We start from the raw sequence: 21,122 nt of genomic DNA, 5'->3' as shown, positions 1-21,122 counted from the left end.
ACAAATTTCTGTCAAGTTTTAAAAATAGAATTCTGCTTATCTTCTATGTTGTTTTTCATTTGTCTATATTATCGCATTATTATTTTCCTGTAAAACAGAAAGCTTGCTACAGGTTTCTACACATTTAAAAGATTGACCTCATGTAGTGAAATATTGTATAAGTATATATATTAATAAAGTGTCTTTACTGGGATCTCCAATTACATCTGACAACGAAAGACGGTCAAAATGCAATAACACACAATGACAGTTTGAGGCTATGAATTCTGTATAAATGTCTTGCAGCTACTGATATCACATCACAAGGTACAGTTTTAAACAGAACTAAAAATAAAATAGACAATTTTTTAATTTCAAACAACCAGTGGTAAGTTGTATAGTCAAATGGGAAAAATAGCAGAGTACAGCAGAGCACAGGTAGACCTGAAATAAACAGGATAATAAAAATACATTTCGGCTCAGGGAAAAGACAGTAGTTGGACTATGCAAGACATTAAAACTATTTTACTAAATACAACAGCATACATGGTTTAACATTCCTGAGCACTAAAGTCGTGATAGTCCAGCGAGGGGTTTAGTTCATGTTAAGAAATGCACATGATCAGTGTAACAGGACCCAAGAGTTTTACTGGGGAGACATATGTCAGGAGAGTTGGGCGACCAGATGGGAAGAGGGCGTATCTGGAACTCAGATACTACTAGTAGGAAAGGAAATGAGATACTGTAAGTGTACAAGGAATAGTTAAGTGAGGGAGGACAACATTAAGGACAATAGATACATAGGTGATGTAGGCACAAGTTATGCACTGTTGAAAGAAGGAAGGACGATGTGGAAAAACAAGGAGGCTGGTGAAGGGAAGTGGAATGAGCTAGGATTGAAATGTATTAAATGTGGTAAGACAAATAGGATTCCTCAGTTTCATAAACCTCTGTAGGACATCCAAAGCATGGGGCAGGCTGGACTGAGGGTAGGATAGCATTTGTCACATGGGTCTGTACAATGTTTCACATATTGGGGTCAGCTGCCTGTGACCACATACTGCTTGGATTTCTGAGAGGCATATAGGCATAGGAGAGTTTAGTTACACCCCCACATATTTGAATTTCAGTGAAAATTCCAGAGACTAACCTAGTAGGATGGTGGTGGTCAGTAGACAGGGCCTAGGATGGCAGAATTTAAGGGGTGCTTAATACATGAACAAATGAAATTATGTTACATATTGTTGTGGAAGAGCAGCTTTATGCCTTTGTAGCTATGAAGTTGCCAGCTGTGGCTCCTCTATGCCAGTGATGGGCTGGGACTGTGGCTCTGCGCTATGATGTGAAAATGTCGCCACCTCCCTGCTGCCTGATAATTTAATAAGCAGATGTAAGGCAGAAGGGGGCAGTACTCAAAGGGGTGGGTGCTTAGGGTGCCTACGTACCTTCCACTGGCACCATCAGTCAGTGGTGGATCCAGGGGGGGGGGGCGATCGGGGCGATCGCTCCCCCTAGCAGGGGCTTGCTGCTGACAGCTGCACACTGTGCAGCTCCGTTCAGTAGTGACAGTGTGCTGCCCGGCTGCTCTGATTGTGTTTTAAACACAATCAGAGCAGCGGGGCAGCACACTGCCACTGCCGAGCGGACCTGCACATAGTGTGCAGCCGCCGGCAGTCTTAGAAATCAAAAGGGGGCGGGGCCTAAATCCCCACCCCCCCCTAAAATTGCCCCAGGTATATCAATAGTCTAGATCCGCCCCTGCCATCAGTAGAGCAGGTTAGGTTATATGGTTAATAGCTGAAACAAGTATTTCCATTGCCTTTTGGCATTAAGTAGCAATTTTGTACTTGGATGGTATAGAAGTCTGTAGAAGTCAGCTTGGAAGTCAGTATCTGGAATTGTGCAGCTTAGGTCCACCACTGTATTATCTGCAGGCAGATGGATTTTCATCTTTCTAATACCTATATATTGTTGATGTCAATGGCAAATGGGAATGACTCCAGGATGGATCCTTGTGGGAAGCCGCATTTTAACAGAAGTTCACCTTTAGCCTTGACTTAATTTTTGCCTGTTATATGGTTTGGAAATTTTGCTAGAATCTAGACCAATAGTATTTAATGAAGAAAGGAGGAGATCATGGTTAACAGTGTTGAAGGCCTTACTTAGATATAGAACAATGGGGCAGATACATTTCTTGTTCTCTAACTCGCAATGCCAGTTATTTGTCACCGTGTCCAGGGCCATAATCATACTATGGTGACCTCTAAAACTGAATTGCATTTAGTTTAGCAGGTTAATTTCATTCATGAAGGATTTCAGCTGGGCACTCAGAATGTTCCAGAAGGTTTGGTACTACTGGGAGATAGACCTGTAGTTGTTTACATCACAGTGGTCTTCAGATTTAAACAGTGATATAAAATGTGTGTCTTTCACATGTTGTGGAGGTTCTCTTGATAAAGGGACACGTTAAAAAGATATAAAAGGTATATATAGATATGTTATAGGTACGGCCAAGACGGTCTTTAACAATGCTTGCAAGGTATCAATACCAGCACTTTTTCTGATGTCAAACTAAAAGACAAGATATTCAACCTCTTTTAAAGAGGTAGGAGACACTGAAAATACTGCATCTGGAGAACTAGATTTGGAAAGTTGTGTAATAATCTGAAATTGTAGGTTATACTCAGCTGAGTTATTAATAGCTAGCCCTACCATAGTAAAGTTATTATTGAAGGCTTATAATATCTCCTTATCATTGTGGATAATTACATTGTCAGAGATAATGTTTAAGGATAGATTGTTTCATGTAATATTAACAGAAAGTTACTTTATTTTAAATATTTGATGTGACAGTTGGAAGCAACAATGAGTTCAAAGCAATAATAGTTGGATTGGTTTCCCAGATTAGCCTTGCACAGTCATTTATATATGGAAGCAGGGTGGGGAAGAGAGGGTGGATCTATAACATCATATGACGTGTAGGACCATTGAAGTAGACATTTTATTTTTTCTGGCGAGGTATTCAATGTCTTTGGCAGTTAATGAACTATTAAGTGCAGCAACCATGAGCGTGTCTATAACATATGGATATACCCTGCACTGCTTAGTGTAACAGCTCTGAATGACAGTTATTTGGGTATATTGACCACTTTGCCTAGCATGAATGGACAAAGCAGCTTTAGATCCTCAATGTGTGCTAATCCTGGCTTTGTCCATCAAACTTCGTGTGGATAGCCCAAGTCTGTACACAGCATAATATACCCCTTTACAGTAAAATAATAAGGATGCTGTCTGTAGTCACATACTTTTATATGGTAACAGATCTCTTCATAGCTTCAAACAAACCTTATGCTTTATTCTAGGTGGTGCATTATTTACAAAATAGTATATGAGTGGTGGGGATCACTGTATAAGCAGCTGTGAAGCATATCTTGATATTTGCCTGTCTCTGATATAACTAGTTAACATAAAGATAATATATTTATGAAAGCACAAAACGCAAGTTTAGCAGCTCTGGATCCTGAATTTGTGCTAATGAATTTAGCCAGGACACGTAGGTCTATGGAGTTCAATGGCCACATTTTCAGAGGAGCAGAAGTCTGCACAATCAGAATGGTAAAGTTGAGTAGAGTTGGTTGAGTGAAGATGTTCCTAACAAAGTACTTATTCGGTGCACCGTTGCTCCTCATTTTACAGAGTGAGAATAGTGTAATGCAATAAAGGGGTGTAGAGGGCACATTTTTAATGGCATACATTGACAATCCACTGTATCATAGCTTAGTTAGAAGAAATCTATGAAAGATTTTCTTACTTTTATTTGCCAAAAAATATAAATGTATTTATTGAATACATAGTACATATGAATAATACTAGTGACCAGTACTGACAAGAAAAATAGATGGTGATTTGCTAATAGCGCACACACTGCACCGGCAGACAAATGCTAAAGGGTGATCTGAAGGTCTTCAAGAAAAAACCTTCCACACTAAGGAAACATAACATAAAAATATCCCATCTATTAAATAGTTATCGTGAGAGATATTTCAATCTTCCAAGGATGCACTCTCTGTAGTATAGTAGCATATGTAATAACAGAGGAAGAGAGAACATACTACTCGTGAGAGGCACACCTATCATAATGAATTAAATTCAGTACATTTTACCATATAAAAGGAGGAGATAGGAATATGGACAAATTCTTATAATTCATATAACAGCCAAATGGTAGATCAAAGAAACACTCACTCATAATAAAAAAATAACTTTTATTCATCATAATTAAAACTAAAAGCGAAATATAAAATGTAAAATATGTGAGATTAATAAGGGTAGCAGAGGAGATGATCTCCAGAGACAATATATTATAAGTCTCTTATATGTACAGCTCTGTATCAGAAATAATATGTTCCAATATTAATGGAGTTGCAAGCTATAGGTCTTGATCTACCCTGGGACATTCCCCTTAATAATATGCAATTGAGTAGATGTTTAAATATGCGGACTGGGTGACAGATTTATTATTTTAGTTCATCAGATGCAATAAATAACTTTGGTAAGATATATAAGTGGAACAGATCAATATGTCTCATTAATTGTGTCATTGACCTTTCACTCATCTGTTCATTTAGTTTAGTGATCTGAAGGTCATCACAGAGGAAGCAGATACATTTTTATTATGCAGTGTGTTGAGCTTCCCTCTCTTCCCCTCCCTGTGCCACCATGCTCTTTGTCACCTGTGAGGTGGCGACGGTCACCTCTGCTCTGTTTAAACAATGCTGCATGGCATGTACTAACTCAATACTACATGTGGTGCTGCTCTGTTACAAATATCAAACACTGCAGCTCTATGTACAGTCGCATATAGAGCCCCAAATCTTTAACTCCCACAATTAACTTCCAATAATTGAAGCCTCTACTGAAATGAGCATACTGTACCTCCCAAATGGCAAAATCACACTTATGATTTGTTATTAGTCTAGGCATTTTTTCATTTCTTTATGAACATTCAATTTCAACCTAGCAACCTTTTAAATACAAGTATCATAAGACACATTTCACAACACACAGCTATAAACAGCACAAAAATGTAACATATATGCTAATGCACAATGTTATTACAAGTGGTTATCCATACACATCTATACATCAGGCCCAAAAGAGGGACAGAGAAAGGAAGAATAAGGGGAGTGTGTGTAGGTTTATATACGGTATAGCAATGTAATACATGTGCAAGTGATGGATGTTTTGCATAACATCTATAAGCAGGACATGGTTCTTTCAATGACCAGTTACTTGTGGTTCCCCTTGGGCTAGAAGTTGTCAGCTCTCCCTGATTACGGTTGTCTGGGGTACGACCTGGCAGGCAAAAAAGAAAGATGGATGCAGCAATATGCCACAGTGACTATTTTTCTAATACATGCTCTTACTAAACATTCAGCATGGCATTACTGTTCCATACCCCCTGTAACATGTGAATGCTTATGCTGCTAATCTTCCCTTACCAAAGGTCTCCTCTTTCTGTTGACATACAAACAGTGATGAGGCAGACACTGGAGTAAACCGCCTGCAATGAGCTCCTGTTTATACCATACAGTTATCTATTTTCACTGCATTTAGGAAACAAACACACCTCAAAGGGAGCACTAGGACCTTCAAAGTTCAAACCACCTTTACCATCAAAAACTTTGTTTTCACAAAATCCTTTTTTTTTTTTTTTTTTTTTAAAGAAGAAACAAAGTACAAATTGTCTTTATAGTACTAGGGGGTCTGTTGGTTAAACTGCACTGAGCCAAAAACCTGGAGAATACAGCTGTTTTCTGTTAAAGTAGGAGAAATCAGAGATTTCTCCAGCCTTAACCTGCCTAACGCTGGTCACTGCAGTCCACACAGACTTCTATGGTGACAACGATGTGATCCAATTTAAGAAGCTAATGCCATCTCAAGATGTAGTTAGCTTACCTTTTCAATGGAGTCCTATGGACTCCATCACTGCTGGAGGAGATGTCATGGATCCATCGCTGGGTCTTGGCATGGTAAATACGAGTACATTTTGTATTGCTGCGATGTGCAGTGATACAAATTATACTTCTTATAGCTCACTAGCCACTAATGATAAAAATACATCTAAGTATGTCTAGCTGAATTTACCTATGAATTCCACTTGAATAATAACAGACATGTAAAAAGTGCCTATCAAAAGTTATCAATATAGTGACCAAAGTGTATAGTTTCCCTGAAGACCTTACTATCTGTACAAAGTGGTACAAGGCCATAAGTAGTTTATATTACAATATATTGCAAATCCACTTTGTTTGTGAATCTATAATAACAACCATCATTTACATAGTGTCAACAATGTACACTTTAATTTACACGATGAAGAGGATGATACATGCATACATTTACAATAACCATATATGGGAGTAAATATACTAACCAGAGTATTTTCTTGTGCTTTGCAATTCGCTACACATCGCCAGCAGTTTTCATCTTCAAACTTTTACTACCTTGAGGTTTGGAGGGTGAAACCCACATGCAATTTATATAAAAACGCCTGATAAATCAAGATGAGAAACATCCGGACTTACCCTACATTGTTTAAGAGCCTCCTGATTAGCTGTCCAGTTATTAATTTAATGGGCTTTCTGGAGACTAACTCAGTTTATTGTAGAAAGCTAAAATGGCAACATAAGAATTCAAAGTATTGTAAGGTAGATCAATGTCTGTCTTGTATTATTACAAAAGGCCACTGCTTTTATATATGGTTTCCATTACTGGAGGTCAAATATGAAGCTTAAACAGGTGTCCTGCAATGTAAAAGGCAACTTTAGACCCACTGTGTGCCTTGATTTGCACAAGTGTGCTTAGATTTCTGCCGGGCTTCATTTCTGGAGAAGAAGACATTTGCACAGCGGAATGAAGGCATTCCCAGCAAGGTATGTAGAAGGAGCACTGATGCAACTCATTTTGTGAAGCAGTGCGGAAACGAGATTTAATTGTGCAGTGCGAGATTATTGCACTGAGATAAAGGGTTGAGCAGGCTCATTTTCACTAGCGTTCCATTCCGTGTATGAACATTTCTCCTACGCAAAAAGAATTGAATTCTAAACTAGCTTAGAGCAGGTGGAGATAAGGTGTCATCCTTTTACTTTATTGAGACTAAAAGGCACTATTTAAAAACATAAAATATAATTTAAAAATGGGCAGTGTGCCCCTTCCACAAATCCTTAGTCAGCCCCATACTGGTTTCCACTAGAAAAAGGAAATCTGGCTAGTATAGAACTGGTGACTCTATGGGGTCCCAGAGGCTACCAATACCAGGTTAAAAAATGCTGTCCCTCTTTCCAACTCTCTGGATTATGATGGCTGGTGTACTGAACAGGACTGAAATCGCTTGTGTGGCAGTAGTCCTAGTATAATAGACAGTAGCCCCCAAGAACCCTGCCCATTATATCAAAAGAGTAGAAAAAAAATAAAGAAGACTCCCCAAAAACATGGTACTCCACATTATTAAGTTATAAAAAAAAAAAGAAATCTTCTTTCGTTCTTTATTGACCTGTCTTAGTCCAAATGGGAATAAAAAAAAAAAAACATGAAAAATTACCATAAAAAGACACAAACATTCTAGACTGATGTAAAATTAATATTGCTGGGAGTAACCAAAACTCCCTTCCCCATCAGCCAATCGGAACCGGTCTCCCACACTCGTGATTGGCTATATGTAAACGGGAGTTCTGAGGAATCCAGGCTTTGATCATTTTACATCATTCGATTGTAATATGTGAGCAGGTCATTTTTTTAATGGGGATTTTGCAGATGAGGGAGAGTTTCCATTCGGACTATGACCGCTTTTGGGGACTCTTATTTCATTAAACTATATTTGATGCGACTAAGCACCAATTATGTCAAAATGTTGATTAAACTGACACTTTTATTGAAATAAGAACTCCTTTAGTGGATTTGTGTGATATGATATGTAGTCTTCAATATGTGGTCTCACTAGATATGTGGTCTTCAATATAAGTTAAGCATGCCATTATTGTTCCATACCACCTGTAGCATTGGAATGCTTATGCTGCTAACCTTCCCTAACAAAACGCCATCTCTTTCTGTTGATATACAAACAGTGATAAGGCAGAGACTGGAGTAAACTGCCTGCATTGAGCTCCCGACTGTTTATACCACACATTCATCTAGTTTCACTGCATTTAGGAAACACAAACCTCTCAGTAATTATTAGGATACCTTATCACCTTTATTTTTTATGATATTTTTTGTAATGGAGAAACAAAAAATACAAATTGTTCTTGTGGTAATAAGTATGACTGTATGTATGAATGTATGCATGAATTTTGCTTGTATAGTAACATGCATGTATAATGTCTTTAACAAAGGTAATCAGTACAGTGACAAAAGTGCACAGTTTTCCTGAACAGCTTACTATCTACACAAGTTGGTAGTAGCCAGGGGCTGGCTGGACTGGGGGTTAGGGGGACATTGCCTCCTGGGTTGGTCCCATAGTGAGCTACTTTGGGCTGGGTCACCTGCATTTTTTTTCTTTAAAATAGGCTGGTGAGTCGAGTGTTGCCACCTGAGCTATAATTTGCCAGCCCTCTCCTGGTACGAGCACATGAGCAGTTAGTGATTGTATATTAAAATACAATGCAAATCAGTTTTCAGCCCTTGACTGCTATATTATATATTCTACTCCTCTATAAATATATGATAACAACTATCATTTACATAGTATCAGCAATGTACAGTATGATCTGTGGGACGAGTAGGGAGACACATGCATATATTTACATGAACCATATAGGATGTTTATAATTAATGTGGCTTCAATGAGCATTTCACCGGCCCACAGGCATGGTCTGGAGGGGCCTTTAGAGCAGATGAACACATAATTTTGCCCAGTGATTGCATGTTACGCATCTGACAGTAAAAGAATACAGGTATTCTAGCTTTAACAAGGTTCAAAGCACTGTGTATTTACTGATCATAATCTAGTGAACAGAGCGGAAATAAAAATCCCTGTATTTTGCCAAGGATACATTTGTGTATTTGTAATCTAATTATGTTATGTCACACAATGCCAATGATTGTGTCTGTCCTTGAGATAAATCTGGAAACTCGAGTTGTCATAATTCAATACAATTTTCTTTTTATCAAAATATACTATATCTCATTACATGCAACAATATCTTCACCATAGGTGATAATATACGAATCCTCTCCAGGTATAAAAGGACCAACATTTGTACAGCAGAAGCACAAAGGTATTGTTAAACAATAAGGTAATATGTTTTTTCAGTGAAATCTATAAAAATGAAAACTAATATATGGTTGGTTGCTATAGGGTGTGGTGTGTGACAACTTGTGGCATGTTAACAAGCTATAGCTGAGTCCTTATTTACTTGTCCTTATTTCAGTTTGCAGGCCTGACCTTTTGTGAAATCTCATTAACACAACGACACCCTAAGGGGGCAACTCCCACTGATCTTATCAAATATTTATAATGTTTTTGTAACATGCCTTTTCTTCTTTACTTTAAATCAAAAGCCTTAGCATTTTTAACAATCGACATAAATGTGACTTAGTAATGACTGGGACAATAGACTGAAAAGCAGGACTGAAGATTGTTGTGCAAACAGCCAACTCCATATCAACTTAACTACTTTTGTTGTTGCACAAGGCACCTCGCACCTCGTTAGGAGGAAGTAGAATTTTTAATTTACTTTGTGGCACATTATTGAGCAAGATATAAATTAATTATATGAGGATTAAAGGAGTCCAGCATAGAAGACCTTACTACACCATTGTGTTTTCAGCACCCTTCCTGGAAGCATCCAAATTGGAAGCCTGTGCAGTTTTGTATTCTGCAATAATAAAGCACTTTAGTAACTAGGCAACATTTTCTCCTAGCAAACTGTGGATATAATATAATACATGTAACTGTCATAACCGACGGCAATAAGTTATACACTGTAGACTTTCTTCACACATATTTTAACTGTTCTACTACACATGTGAGTATGATATGAGTATTACCCCAATTACTGCCTCAAAGCATGGAAAAGGAATTATACATCATATCATACAACATTATAGGCTTAAGTAACACTATAGAAGCCACTTTTTGTGCTCGCTTAGGGGTCTATTTCTCATCATCATTTATTTATTTAGCGCCAGCAAATTCCATAGCGCTTTACAATTGGGGACAAACACAGTAATAAACAATTCTGGGTAAAACAGACAGAGGTAAGAGGGCCCTACTCACAAGCTTACAAACTATGGGACAATAGAAGTTTGAAACACGAGGTGCTACAGAATGCATAATTATGACCAAACTTAAATTGCTCACATTAATTTTCATATCTTATTGCAATGATGAGAAATTAATTAATGTGGTAATTTATACAATTGATTAGCTTGGACAGCAGCTCCGATAGGAGTCTGTCCCATATAGTATACTTCCATATTTCTATGGCATGGTTGAATTTGTGATGGGGAGAGCACGAAGACTGATGGGGAGGGATCCGGAGATCCCTCTCCCGCAATGCTCTCCCCGTATTATTATTATTATTATTAATTTTTATTTATAAGGCGCCACTAGGTGTCCGTAGCGCCGTACAGGGACAAACGAAATTACAATACGAGGAGAGACAGCACAGTACAGTAAACAATAAGCACAGTAACTCCGTGAGCTCAAAGCACAGCAAGGGCGAGGGAGGGGAGAGGGGAAGGTGTGCATACGACGGAGCCCAAGAGGGAGGGCACGGATGATAGGGAGACCCCCAGGGGGGGAGAGGAGGGAGCGGGAGGGGACGGGGGGGGGGGGAAGAGGGTCCTCGAGGAGGAGGGCAAGGTTGCTGGAGAGCAGAGTTAACAGTGGTGAAGACAGGAGGAGAGGTGACCCTGCTCAAAGGAGCATACAATCTAAGGGGTGTGGTAGACAGACAGAGACACGGGGGAGAGAGGGAGGAATGGAGGAAAGGGGAAGGGGAATGAAGGGGAAGAGACAGAAGAAAAGGTAGGCAATTAAGTGGGAGACAGGAAGGCTTTAAGAAAAAGGTTGGTTTTCAAAGCCCGTTTGAAACTGGACAGATTAGGGGAAGTTCTGATGGAGGGAGGGAGCTTGTTCCAGTGGAGGGCAGCAGCGCCGGCGAAGTCTTGGATACGCGCATGGGAGGAGGTGATCAGGGGGGAAGAGAGGCGACGGTCATTGGCAGATCGGAGAGGGCGGGATGGAGCATGAATAGAGAGGAGGGTGGAGATGTAGGGGGCAGTGGAGTTGGCGAGGGCCTTGTAAGTAAGAGTGAGGAGCTTGAAGAGGATTCTGAAGGGGAAGGGGAGCCAGTGAAGGGATTGGTAGAGTGGGGAGACAGACGAGGAGCAGCGAGAGAGGAAGATGAGCCTAGCGGCTGCGTTAAGAACAGATCGAAGGGGAGCAAGATGAGATTGGGGGAGGCCAGTGAGGAGGAGGTTACAGTAGTCCAAGCGGGAGATGATCAGAGAGTGAATAAGATATTTGGTGGCATCTTGGGGAAGGAAGGGCCGGATGCGAGCGATGTTACGCAGCTGGAAGCGGCAGGATTTAGCAAGAGAGAATGTGGGGGCCAAAGGAGAGAGAGGAGTCGAGGATGACACCGAGGCAGCGAAGTTGGGGGACAGGGGAGATAGAGGTGTTGTCGACAGTGATAGAGAAGTCAGAAGGCGGCGAGGTGTGAGAGGGAGGAAAGACTATGAGTTCAGTTTTGGCGAGGTTAAGTTTGAGGAATCGAGAGGACATCCAGGAGGAGATGGCAGAGAGGCAGGCGGACACCCTAGAGAGGAGGGAGGGAGAGAGATCAGGAGAGGAGAGGTATAGTTGAGTGTCGTCGGCGTAGAGGTGGTAGTTGAGGCCATAGGAGCTGATAAGTTCACCCAGGGAAGAGGTGTATAAAGAGAAGAGCAAGGGTCCCAGAACAGAGCCCTGAGGGACCCCGACTGGAAGGGTGGTCGGGGGGGGGGGGGGGGAAGAGACCCAGAGGTGGTGACGGAGAAGGAACGGTCAGCAAGGTAAGAGGTGAACCAGAACAAGACTGAGCCGGAGAGGCCAAAGGACTGGAGGGTGTGGCCCCGTAGATCATAACAGGTACCAGGAGCAAACTCTTATTTTCGGAGATTGATAATTAGGGCAAAATCGCATTCCCCATAAACACCTGTGGAGATTGGATTTGCAACTGAAGAGGTTGGGGCTCTTCGATGTCTGCTGCAGTCCTACATGTATAAATAGCCTTTTTACTATTTCTATGCTTTAATCTTCCAAATACTGCAGTTTTCGGGAGATTATAGGGTTGATTTGTACTGAAGGAAAAGTCCTGCCCTTCTGACACCTGACATAAACAACTCATTTCTAGAACCAATTTTTCTTGTCCCAGGGATTTTTACTGATTCCACCTTCAGACAATGATTATATTGTAACTTTATATTTAACACTGAATTCAAAAAGATATATTATACCTTATTCTAAAGTGAAACTTTTTTTGTACACATCCAGTTACAAATGTATCATCATAATGGTTATCACACTGAAAGTGTAATCTTTTTATTGCTGCTAATACTCAGCTAACACGGCAAAAAATATCCATTGTAATAAGGGTTAATGATTGCCCCGGAAGCCTCAAATCAGCCCTGCTAACTAGGCGCGGGGGTCCCAAAAAGCATGGCGCCTAAAAAGGAGGACAAAACAAAATATGCTTTATAAACAAATTTTGAGTTTTTACCTGCTGGCTAAACCTCCGCACATTCATCTATTCATTTCATATCTGTCCAGCTATGTTTAGTATGTATGTATGTATATGTCTTCTTTATTCATTAGGAAGAAATATACACCATAATCGATTTGACATATAACAGGTACTACGGTAGTGTAGGTTTCATGCACAGAACTCTAAGACCAGCATTTGCAAGACGTTTTTAGCAAGTGTCACTCATCCTTCTATAGATAGGAGACATTCATGTAAGGTTTGGACATTCATTACAGAAAGCTTATGAAAAATTCATCTGAAAGGGCTGCTGTGCCATACATTTTTCATAAACTTCTTTCATCAAAAGAAATTCCTGGCCACATGACCAGATGGTGCCCTCAGCTGGGAGGAATAGTTTTTGTTCTGGATACCTTGCAATCCAGGACATGCCAAACAATAGTGGCAATAAAACAAACAAAATTCTAATAATTTAAAATACATGAAAAAGATAACATACATGTTAAGCTGACTGCCTTTTGAAACAATGCTAAATAGAATGAGTAAACTTTCATTAGTGAACATAAATTTTGAAGGATATTTATATTTCTAAAACCATTACAGCTTTTAGCACTGAAAGCCCAAGGGATAGATTTACCCTAAGCTTCTAAAAAGGAAAAATGAAGAAGTTGCTCAGAGCAACCAATCAGATCCTGGCTATAATTTATCTTGTACCTTCTAGAAATTGATAGCTAGAATCTGATTGGTTGCAAAGGACACCTCCACTTTTTCTTTTAGAAGCTTTACTAAATCTACCACAAGTCTTTAAACCAGTAGACAGAGCCCAAGCTCCAGCCCTAACCCTTTCAATGCCGAGGATGCTATTTATTTGAACAAGGACCTAAATTTAGAATTAGGAGTAAATAGAAACAGATGCTTGTTGCTGTGCAGGCGGGGCAAATATAAAATGTGCACAGATTTAGAGTTGGAAGGTGTATAAAAATAAAGCTGCCCAGTATGCATGCTACATGGTAAAGCAGGTAGTATTTTCCTTTAGGTGAATTTGTTCTTAACTCTAAATGAGGCCTTAATGGGCAACACCATTTTTCTGACATAACTTTTTTTTATTTATGGGCATTGAATAAGGAAAAAACTAACTAACATTTTAAATATTCCCATACACACTTTATCATGCACCAGAGGTAGGCCAACCTTCTGTAATTGGGTTTTTTTCGTGGGGGAACTTGTTTTTATCTCATACATATTTTGTTTTTACTTGTATTACAATGGCAGGTATAAACGTGCACTAACTTGAACAATGGTCAGGTCACTACCTCCCATGAAAAAAAAAAAGAAGCAAACTCATTTCCTGAAATACTTTGTGCTGATGTGAATACCCCAATGTCTGACTTGTAATAGACTGTTCTATTCCGCCCATTTCAAAAGCATGGACACACAAGATATGAAGATTGATACCAAGAAAAGTGTTCTGACCCTTGTCAAAAACCACCTTAAAAAAGATAAATGTATGCGCTCATCAAACCAAGATTAAAAGACTTACAACTGTATAAATGACCTTTCGGGTCTTTACTTCAATTGGTAAAAGTCTGATGATAACCATGAACTTCAGACTACTCTAGAATTTCCTCCAGCTGCACGGAATAGAATAATCTCGCAGAGATCTGTTTTTTTTTCTATAAAGTGATCAAGGTTTCTCGTTGGCAGCTCTGCATATTTGGTTTCTCATCTTGGATGTTATTGTACAGAGATCAAATAAATTATACTAATCTCAGTATAACCTTTATTCATTACACATATATTTTTCTTTGACTCAATCTATACTACAGGTACCCAGGATGGGCTTTATTCTTGTGGTTCTCAAATGTGCAGTAGCATCCTACTAGCTACTTATTCTGAAGCTAGCTCTTGGTAGCAAAAAAATAGTGACACTTCCAGGGACTACTCTTTAAAGCCTAGGATTGTCCGTGCAAATTAAGGGCAGTTGGCAGCTATGCTGTATAATAATTACTGTTAGCCATATTTCTATTTACTCCTAGAGGGGAATTTAGTTATGCGCTTAGAGCCTCCGGAACGGTCGCAAAGGCACTCTGCGTTACTGTAATGCCGCGGATTTCTCTTTGCCCCCCATAGGGGTGTGAGTAGAAATCCACAATGTTGCGGTACCATAGTACCGGAAAAAAATGCACTGCTGGGGCTCCAAGAGGAACATCCTGATTAATTGAATTCCCCCCTTAAAATGCATTACAGTACATTACTGTTACTGGCATATACCATAATGTGTCACTCACCTTTCAGTAGACCATAGGAGAACAGGAACATGACTTACAGAGATCACTACAGAAACACAGATGCAGGACATGAGCAGAAACCCAGACAAAAGCTGCATGTTTGCTGTGAGAGGAGAACTAAAAAAAAAGAATGAATGTGTCCTGCTAACTTCACCAAGCAAAAGGAGAATACTGGTTATAGCTGGAGCAGTGGGTTACTACCAAGACACTGTGCATATTGTTGTATGTAAACAAGCAGTAGGTTGTGTATATAATAAATAAAGTAGTTCTATGTCTGCTTTCTTTGGCCCAAAAGTGCAGGTTATACATAATAAAAACAGAAGATTTACAAATACAATTACTCGGCGATTGATTAATAGTTATTTTCGCTGTAATTCTTTTGAAGAGAACTTGTATATCAGTCATGAATTTGTAGTAGAAATAGTATTAGAATCTTTTACAGCCTATTAACTATTACTGTAATAGGTTTGTAAATAGTACGTACATTAAAAAAACACTGGGTTGTCTAGTCTACATGAACACTCTGTAAATGTCTCCTCTCAAACATGTGCAATTCTACACATGCCACATATACAGATGGAGTATACTTTATTGAACAGTGTGGTGCTATACGAAGCAATAAAACTGAAGCAATGTGATTGTTTTGCTAAGGTTTAATGCTGTACTCCTAAGCTGATGTACTGTAGGCACTGACTTACTACAATATGCCAAACATTTCTCACTTAATCTTTTGCCAAAGCTTTGCAAATCAGTACAATTAAACAAGAAACATCTGTACATGGCTAAATTCATTATTCTGCTTTTCCAAAGTAGTTCTGTTAAAAAGTAAATTGCAGTGGTATATTTCATCCCTACCCCAAATGAAATAACAGAAGACACACACACAACACCTCACAGGATGAATAAATATCTGGTAAGATAAATCACATAACCAGGGGGTTGTCTAGCTACCCTACAGCCTGAGGCAGCAGCTGAAAAAGCACCCCTGTGATTCTTTATACAATCTACCAGAAACATTTAGTTGTGTATACAAAATAAGAAAACACAGTTGTTGTCAGTGCTTGTCCTTCACACTGCATATCTGTGTGCATCTAGCAAAATGGAATGTGTTGGGTATACTTTAAAATACAAATATTATTTCTTCTAACATCATTAGATATACCAATAATGTTAATATCACTTGGTCAGACTTTTGTATCAAGAAATTTGACCTTTTTAAACCAATTTCCTTCATTTTGCTGTTCTCATAACTTACTACCTAAGATAGCTGTCTCAGGTTGCATCTTTATAATCACTGCACATAGCTGAAATGTCAAATGATAGCATGTCCCTTCACATCTGCTGTGTCTTGTTCCGACTCCCACCTACCTCTCACTCTTGCTTTGTTTAGGACTCTGGTCTGCTTATACCTCTCTTTCGTGTGCTTGCCCTATGGTCTAAAGGATTTGAGCTAAATTGTGCTACTTGATGATGGGCAGCATGGTGGCTTAGTGGTTAGCACTTCTGCCTCACAACACTTGGGTCATGAGTTCAATTTGCATGTTCTCCCAGTGTTTGCGTGGGTTTCCTCCGGGTGCTGTGGTTTTCTCCCACAATCCAAAAACATATTAGTAGGTTAATTGGCTGCTATCAAATTGACCCTAGTCCCTCTGTCTGTCTGTCTGTGTGTATGTATCTTAGGGAATTTAGACTGTAAGCTCCAATGGGGCAGGGACTGATGTGAGTGAGTTTTCTGTACAGCGTTTTGGAATTAGCAGCACTATATAAATAAATGATGATGAAGAGTACCATGCAACCACAGAAGCTTTTTCTCATTGGACACTGCATGGGCAATAATAATTGCCCATGCAGATTACGCTGTACAATGAAAGTCCCCTCAGCCCTCATGGTATGTTTGTGGCCAGAGCATACATAAACGTGCCTAAATGAAAAAATAGGCAGTAGCCCAATCTGACAGTCGAGTGACAATATCATCTATTAACTTGGCTATACACTTAGGTGGTGAAAGCAGCAATCAGATGAGATCCTGGAGTTTGATGCAGTGACTACAGCTGGAAGGTGACTACACATATGCCAATAGGGGTCATCTTCCAAATACATTGTTGCCATGTCCAATAATGTTCTTTAAGATTTTGAAATTGTGGTTCCACAAACGCTGTAACATCAGGCCAATTACCTGAAATCAACTACAAAATTATAATTATTAGTATTTGACCAATTTTAGAGAAGTCAACAATGCTTTGTTGTCCCTGCTTTTGATCAATGCAGTGTAGCAATTGCTGGCATTTATGAATTGGTAGTTTACTAACTTAATTAATAAATTCTACAGGTCTGGATTTAGACTACGTGAGGTCAAGGACAGAGATGGATGGTGAGGCTCCCATACTATTACAACTGCATAGAAAAAATATATGTGGAATGCAGAACAAGAGTAACAGGACAGTGAATATTTCCAGATATTAAGGGGCCAAATCAATCTGGTGCAATAAATGGAACTTTTTACTCATGCAAAAACAGTACTTCTTCACCGCCAAAGTTATACACAACTCAATGGAACTGGACCTTACCTTACCGGAACTCACACGAAAAGTACAGGGTTTGGGGAGGAGGAAAGTTGCATGTGAAACTAAAAGTTGCAGCTGTTTCTGCCTAAGCTATTTCGGAACTGCTTCCAGTGCTTGTGGAACTATATGTTCCCGCATGCGCTGACAATCATTTACTAGAGAGGATTACTGGTGCTTATTGAACTAAAAGCACAAACATGCCCATCTAGCCAATGTCTGCCAGTGCATGATGGCACTTGCAGGTCCACAATACCAAAAAAACAAGACAAAACTGACATGCTTTAATATAAAGTAGAATTTATTTTTATTCTTTGTTGTAATCTAAAGGAAAACTCTTCTGTCTTCGTAATCCTATGTGAGAAATAAATGTGAGATTGGTCACTGCAGATCACAGTGAGCAGTTGTGTCTGTCTTTATTATCCAGTGGATCAAAAACATAGACAATAAGACTTTATTTTATAATAAAATGGTAGGGCTGGGGAGTGTTTTATTCAAATAAACTTTTTTTGAAAATTGTGTCCATATGTTTTTTTAATAATATTTTGGTATAAGGGACAGGGGAAGAGCTCCAATGCTTTTCAGATTAGGGCTGGCAATCCCTGCATTATCCAAGCTGGTAATGGTTCACACTATCATAGGGAGCCAAACATTTCTAGGTCCCTGGTAATAGCATGACCAGCCCAGTCTGCATAGCCTGGTGCAAGTGCCTGATTTCCCCATTGAACCCCTACTTTACTGGTAACCAGTGAAGACTGTATAGTGCTAGTCAGTTCTTTTTGTAAAACAATTAATTATTCATTTTATTTGCCAACAGAGTTTCTTCTACTCATTTCAATAGCCCACCTGTATCACCGTTGTTTCTACACAATAAAAACCCCATTGAAAAAAAAAAACTGTTAAAATATGGGAATGAGAAAAGCTCTGTGTCGCTTGCAGTGGGACGTATTCAAAATTGCACACAAACATGTCCAGTGCATATGAGCTGCAGATGTGTAAATTACATGTCAAATGTATTCTATGTATATGATTTGCACGTCTTGATGCACACATAACACCTGTGAGTGACCAAAGAGACTTGAACTGAAAAAAAAATATATTTAATCAATAAATATTTTTTATTTGTGTAGACATTTGGGAGATATGTCCCGCTAAGTGATAGCCCTTCAAGCTGCGCGTACCAGCGACACCAGCAAAAGGTTTGTCAACATTTCTATGGGAGGGGAACAGTCAGGGCCGGACTGGGACTAAAAATCAGCCCTGGCATTCAAAGTAGACAGGCCCACCTCAGTTCCAGCAGGAAAGAAAGTATGTGCCGTAGCGCAGCGGCGGCACCGAAAAGGGTGTGACTACATTGTGTTGTGGGTGTGGCCAACATGGGGCATTGATACATACATTATAATAAAACATTACATGGAGAATTATACATGCAGACCTCTGAGTATATTGGGGTGCCAATTACTGCCATACAGCACCACCCCTGAAGCACCCAAAAAACACATCTTTACTCAGCTCAGACAGTCTTGGATACACTTCACTATACATTGTATATCAGCAATGCTTGTTGATAGATAGAGGGTATTATTTGAATAAAAATCCCCTACATGTTTTTTACATTTAACAATGTTAAAAATTTCAGCAAAGATGGGTATATCCTTTACAAACATATTATGTACATGGGGATATGCATAGTAAAACACAAATACATATTATTAAATTAAAATTAAGCTGTGTCCTTCTCTTGCAGCATGATTGATCACTGAGACTGTCCATCAATCGATCACTTTGCAGGAGAGAGGCCTAATATGATTTAAACTGTCCCAATGCCTGTCTACGTGTTTTCCTGATAATCAGTAGCAAAATGAAGAGATGAAACAGCTGTTAACAGTGATGGATCAGCAACTATACTTAACAATGAATTAAAGGAAATATAGTGATTTTTATTTTTTTATGCAGTCCATTACATAGATTATACATTGCCAATAGGGTTGTTCACTTATGGACTTCAACGCCTCTTTATGTACTAGCCCCTTTTATTGAGCAAATGAAATTCCACGTTACTTACAGCCAGGATGAATAATGCACTATATATTTCAAGAAGCCACTGAGGCTCATAGTGGCAGAACAAAGCAATTCATCACCTCTAATCAATAGAATGAAAGAGCATTTATACTGCTACATGGGGATGGGGTAAGTACAAGAAGAGGGAGGTTTCCTAAAGTGAAGTCAAGATTGCCTTTAAGAAATTTAAGCACACAGTTAAACTGACTTGATCATAGTAGTTGTAGTACATTTTTAAAGATGGTCCAGTGCGCATGTCCGCCCGAGCAGCAGCACTTCCATGCGCGCTGCTCGGCGGATGGAGAGTCAGTGACGGGCCGTCTATGCAAATAATCACATGGGGCGGCAATCAAAAATGTTGGGAAGTATACATGGGGGGGTCAAATACTAACCTTGCAGATAGTCCCTTTAATTTTTAAAAATACACCCTTTAATTTTTTAAAATACACCAGCCATTAAGCTCGCTTTTGGAAGGACTGGCATTGTGCAAGCAAGCAGGATATGCATGCCAGGAAAGTGGAGCCACATGTCAGATACAGCCTGTTATCCCGTAAAGCACTAGGATTCCCTGTACAACAGTTCTATGTATTAAGACTTTCTTTCGTTATCGAGAGTCCAAAACTCCGTGAATGCCCAAAGGAACCAAGATCAAGGACAGGACTGGAGATGAGTGCGAGTGTTGCTGGTCTCTGTACAAACTATCACAGACAGAGGTAAAACTATAATAGGAAACTTTAATATCCATAGTGTTTAGCGAAACAAGAGCATAATCTATACTGTAATATTCAATGTCTGAGAAGGAACTGTTAAAGTGATTTACCCTTAGTGTTACACGAACACATCCAAAAGCATGAGTTCCTGTTCTCTTATCAGAAAGTGAAATAGACCTTATTTTAGTGTAGCAGGTAAAGACCGAGATCTTTGTTCGGTCATTGATGTACTTGTAGACAAATTATATTCCATACAAACAGCCATACCTCTAACAGCTGTACACATTATTTAATTAGAGACAATTTATTTGCTAGAGGTAAGTAAACTGATATTGCACACCCCCCACAAAGCCAGTCCTGTTAGGGCTCACGACCATCAAGATGAACTTTTAGAACAGTTAGAGTAGAGGTCTTCACCTTTAGCAGCCGCCTTTCCCGTAGAGTGTTATATGCTCACAGGTACTCAGATGCCCTCAGGTCTTATGCTCAGAGTAGTAAAAACTAGGGGTATGCACCGACCACTTTTGGTGTTTTGGGTTCTGATTAGCTTGAGGTTTTGGGTTCTGATTTGTTTTGCCAAAACACCCCACGAAAGGTTTTGGTTCTGATTTTGGGTTTTGGGTTCTGAATTTTTTTAAAAAAAAGCATAAAAAGTGCTAAAATCCATATTTTGGTTTTTTTTCCCCACTCCTACGCTATTATTAACCTCAATAACATTCATTTCCACTAATTTCCAGTCTATTCTGAACACCTCACACCTCACAATAATGTTTT

At 39.3% G+C, this 21,122-nt stretch overlaps 1 protein-coding gene and 1 long non-coding RNA gene across 4 annotated transcripts in view; one reads left to right on the top strand and one right to left on the bottom strand.

Moving 5' to 3' along the window:
• Positions 1-15,185, bottom strand: part of LOC142152362 (V-type proton ATPase subunit S1-like) — an 81,969-nt gene extending 66,784 nt beyond the window's left edge. For 2 of the 3 annotated variants that reach the window (XM_075208935.1, XM_075208937.1), the window contains exon 1: positions 15,017-15,185. In XM_075208935.1, coding sequence (XP_075065036.1) covers positions 15,017-15,114 — 98 coding nt within the window. In that variant the 5' untranslated portion in view covers positions 15,115-15,185. The remainder of the gene's footprint in view (positions 1-15,016) is intronic. The other variant, XM_075208936.1, reaches the window with a different exon arrangement.
• The window catches only part of LOC142152364 (uncharacterized), a 42,139-nt gene extending 24,090 nt beyond the window's left edge, over positions 1-18,049 (top strand). Inside the window, exon 3 of the long non-coding RNA XR_012691332.1 lies at positions 17,346-18,049. This is a non-coding gene — a long non-coding RNA (uncharacterized LOC142152364). The remainder of the gene's footprint in view (positions 1-17,345) is intronic.
• The last annotated feature ends 3,073 nt before the right edge of the window (positions 18,050-21,122 follow it).

The sequence above is a fragment of the Mixophyes fleayi genome, chromosome 4 (genome assembly GCF_038048845.1).
Source record: "Mixophyes fleayi isolate aMixFle1 chromosome 4, aMixFle1.hap1, whole genome shotgun sequence".
NCBI lineage: Eukaryota > Metazoa > Chordata > Amphibia > Anura > Limnodynastidae > Mixophyes > Mixophyes fleayi.
This window is presented reverse-complemented; position numbering and strand designations above follow the sequence as displayed.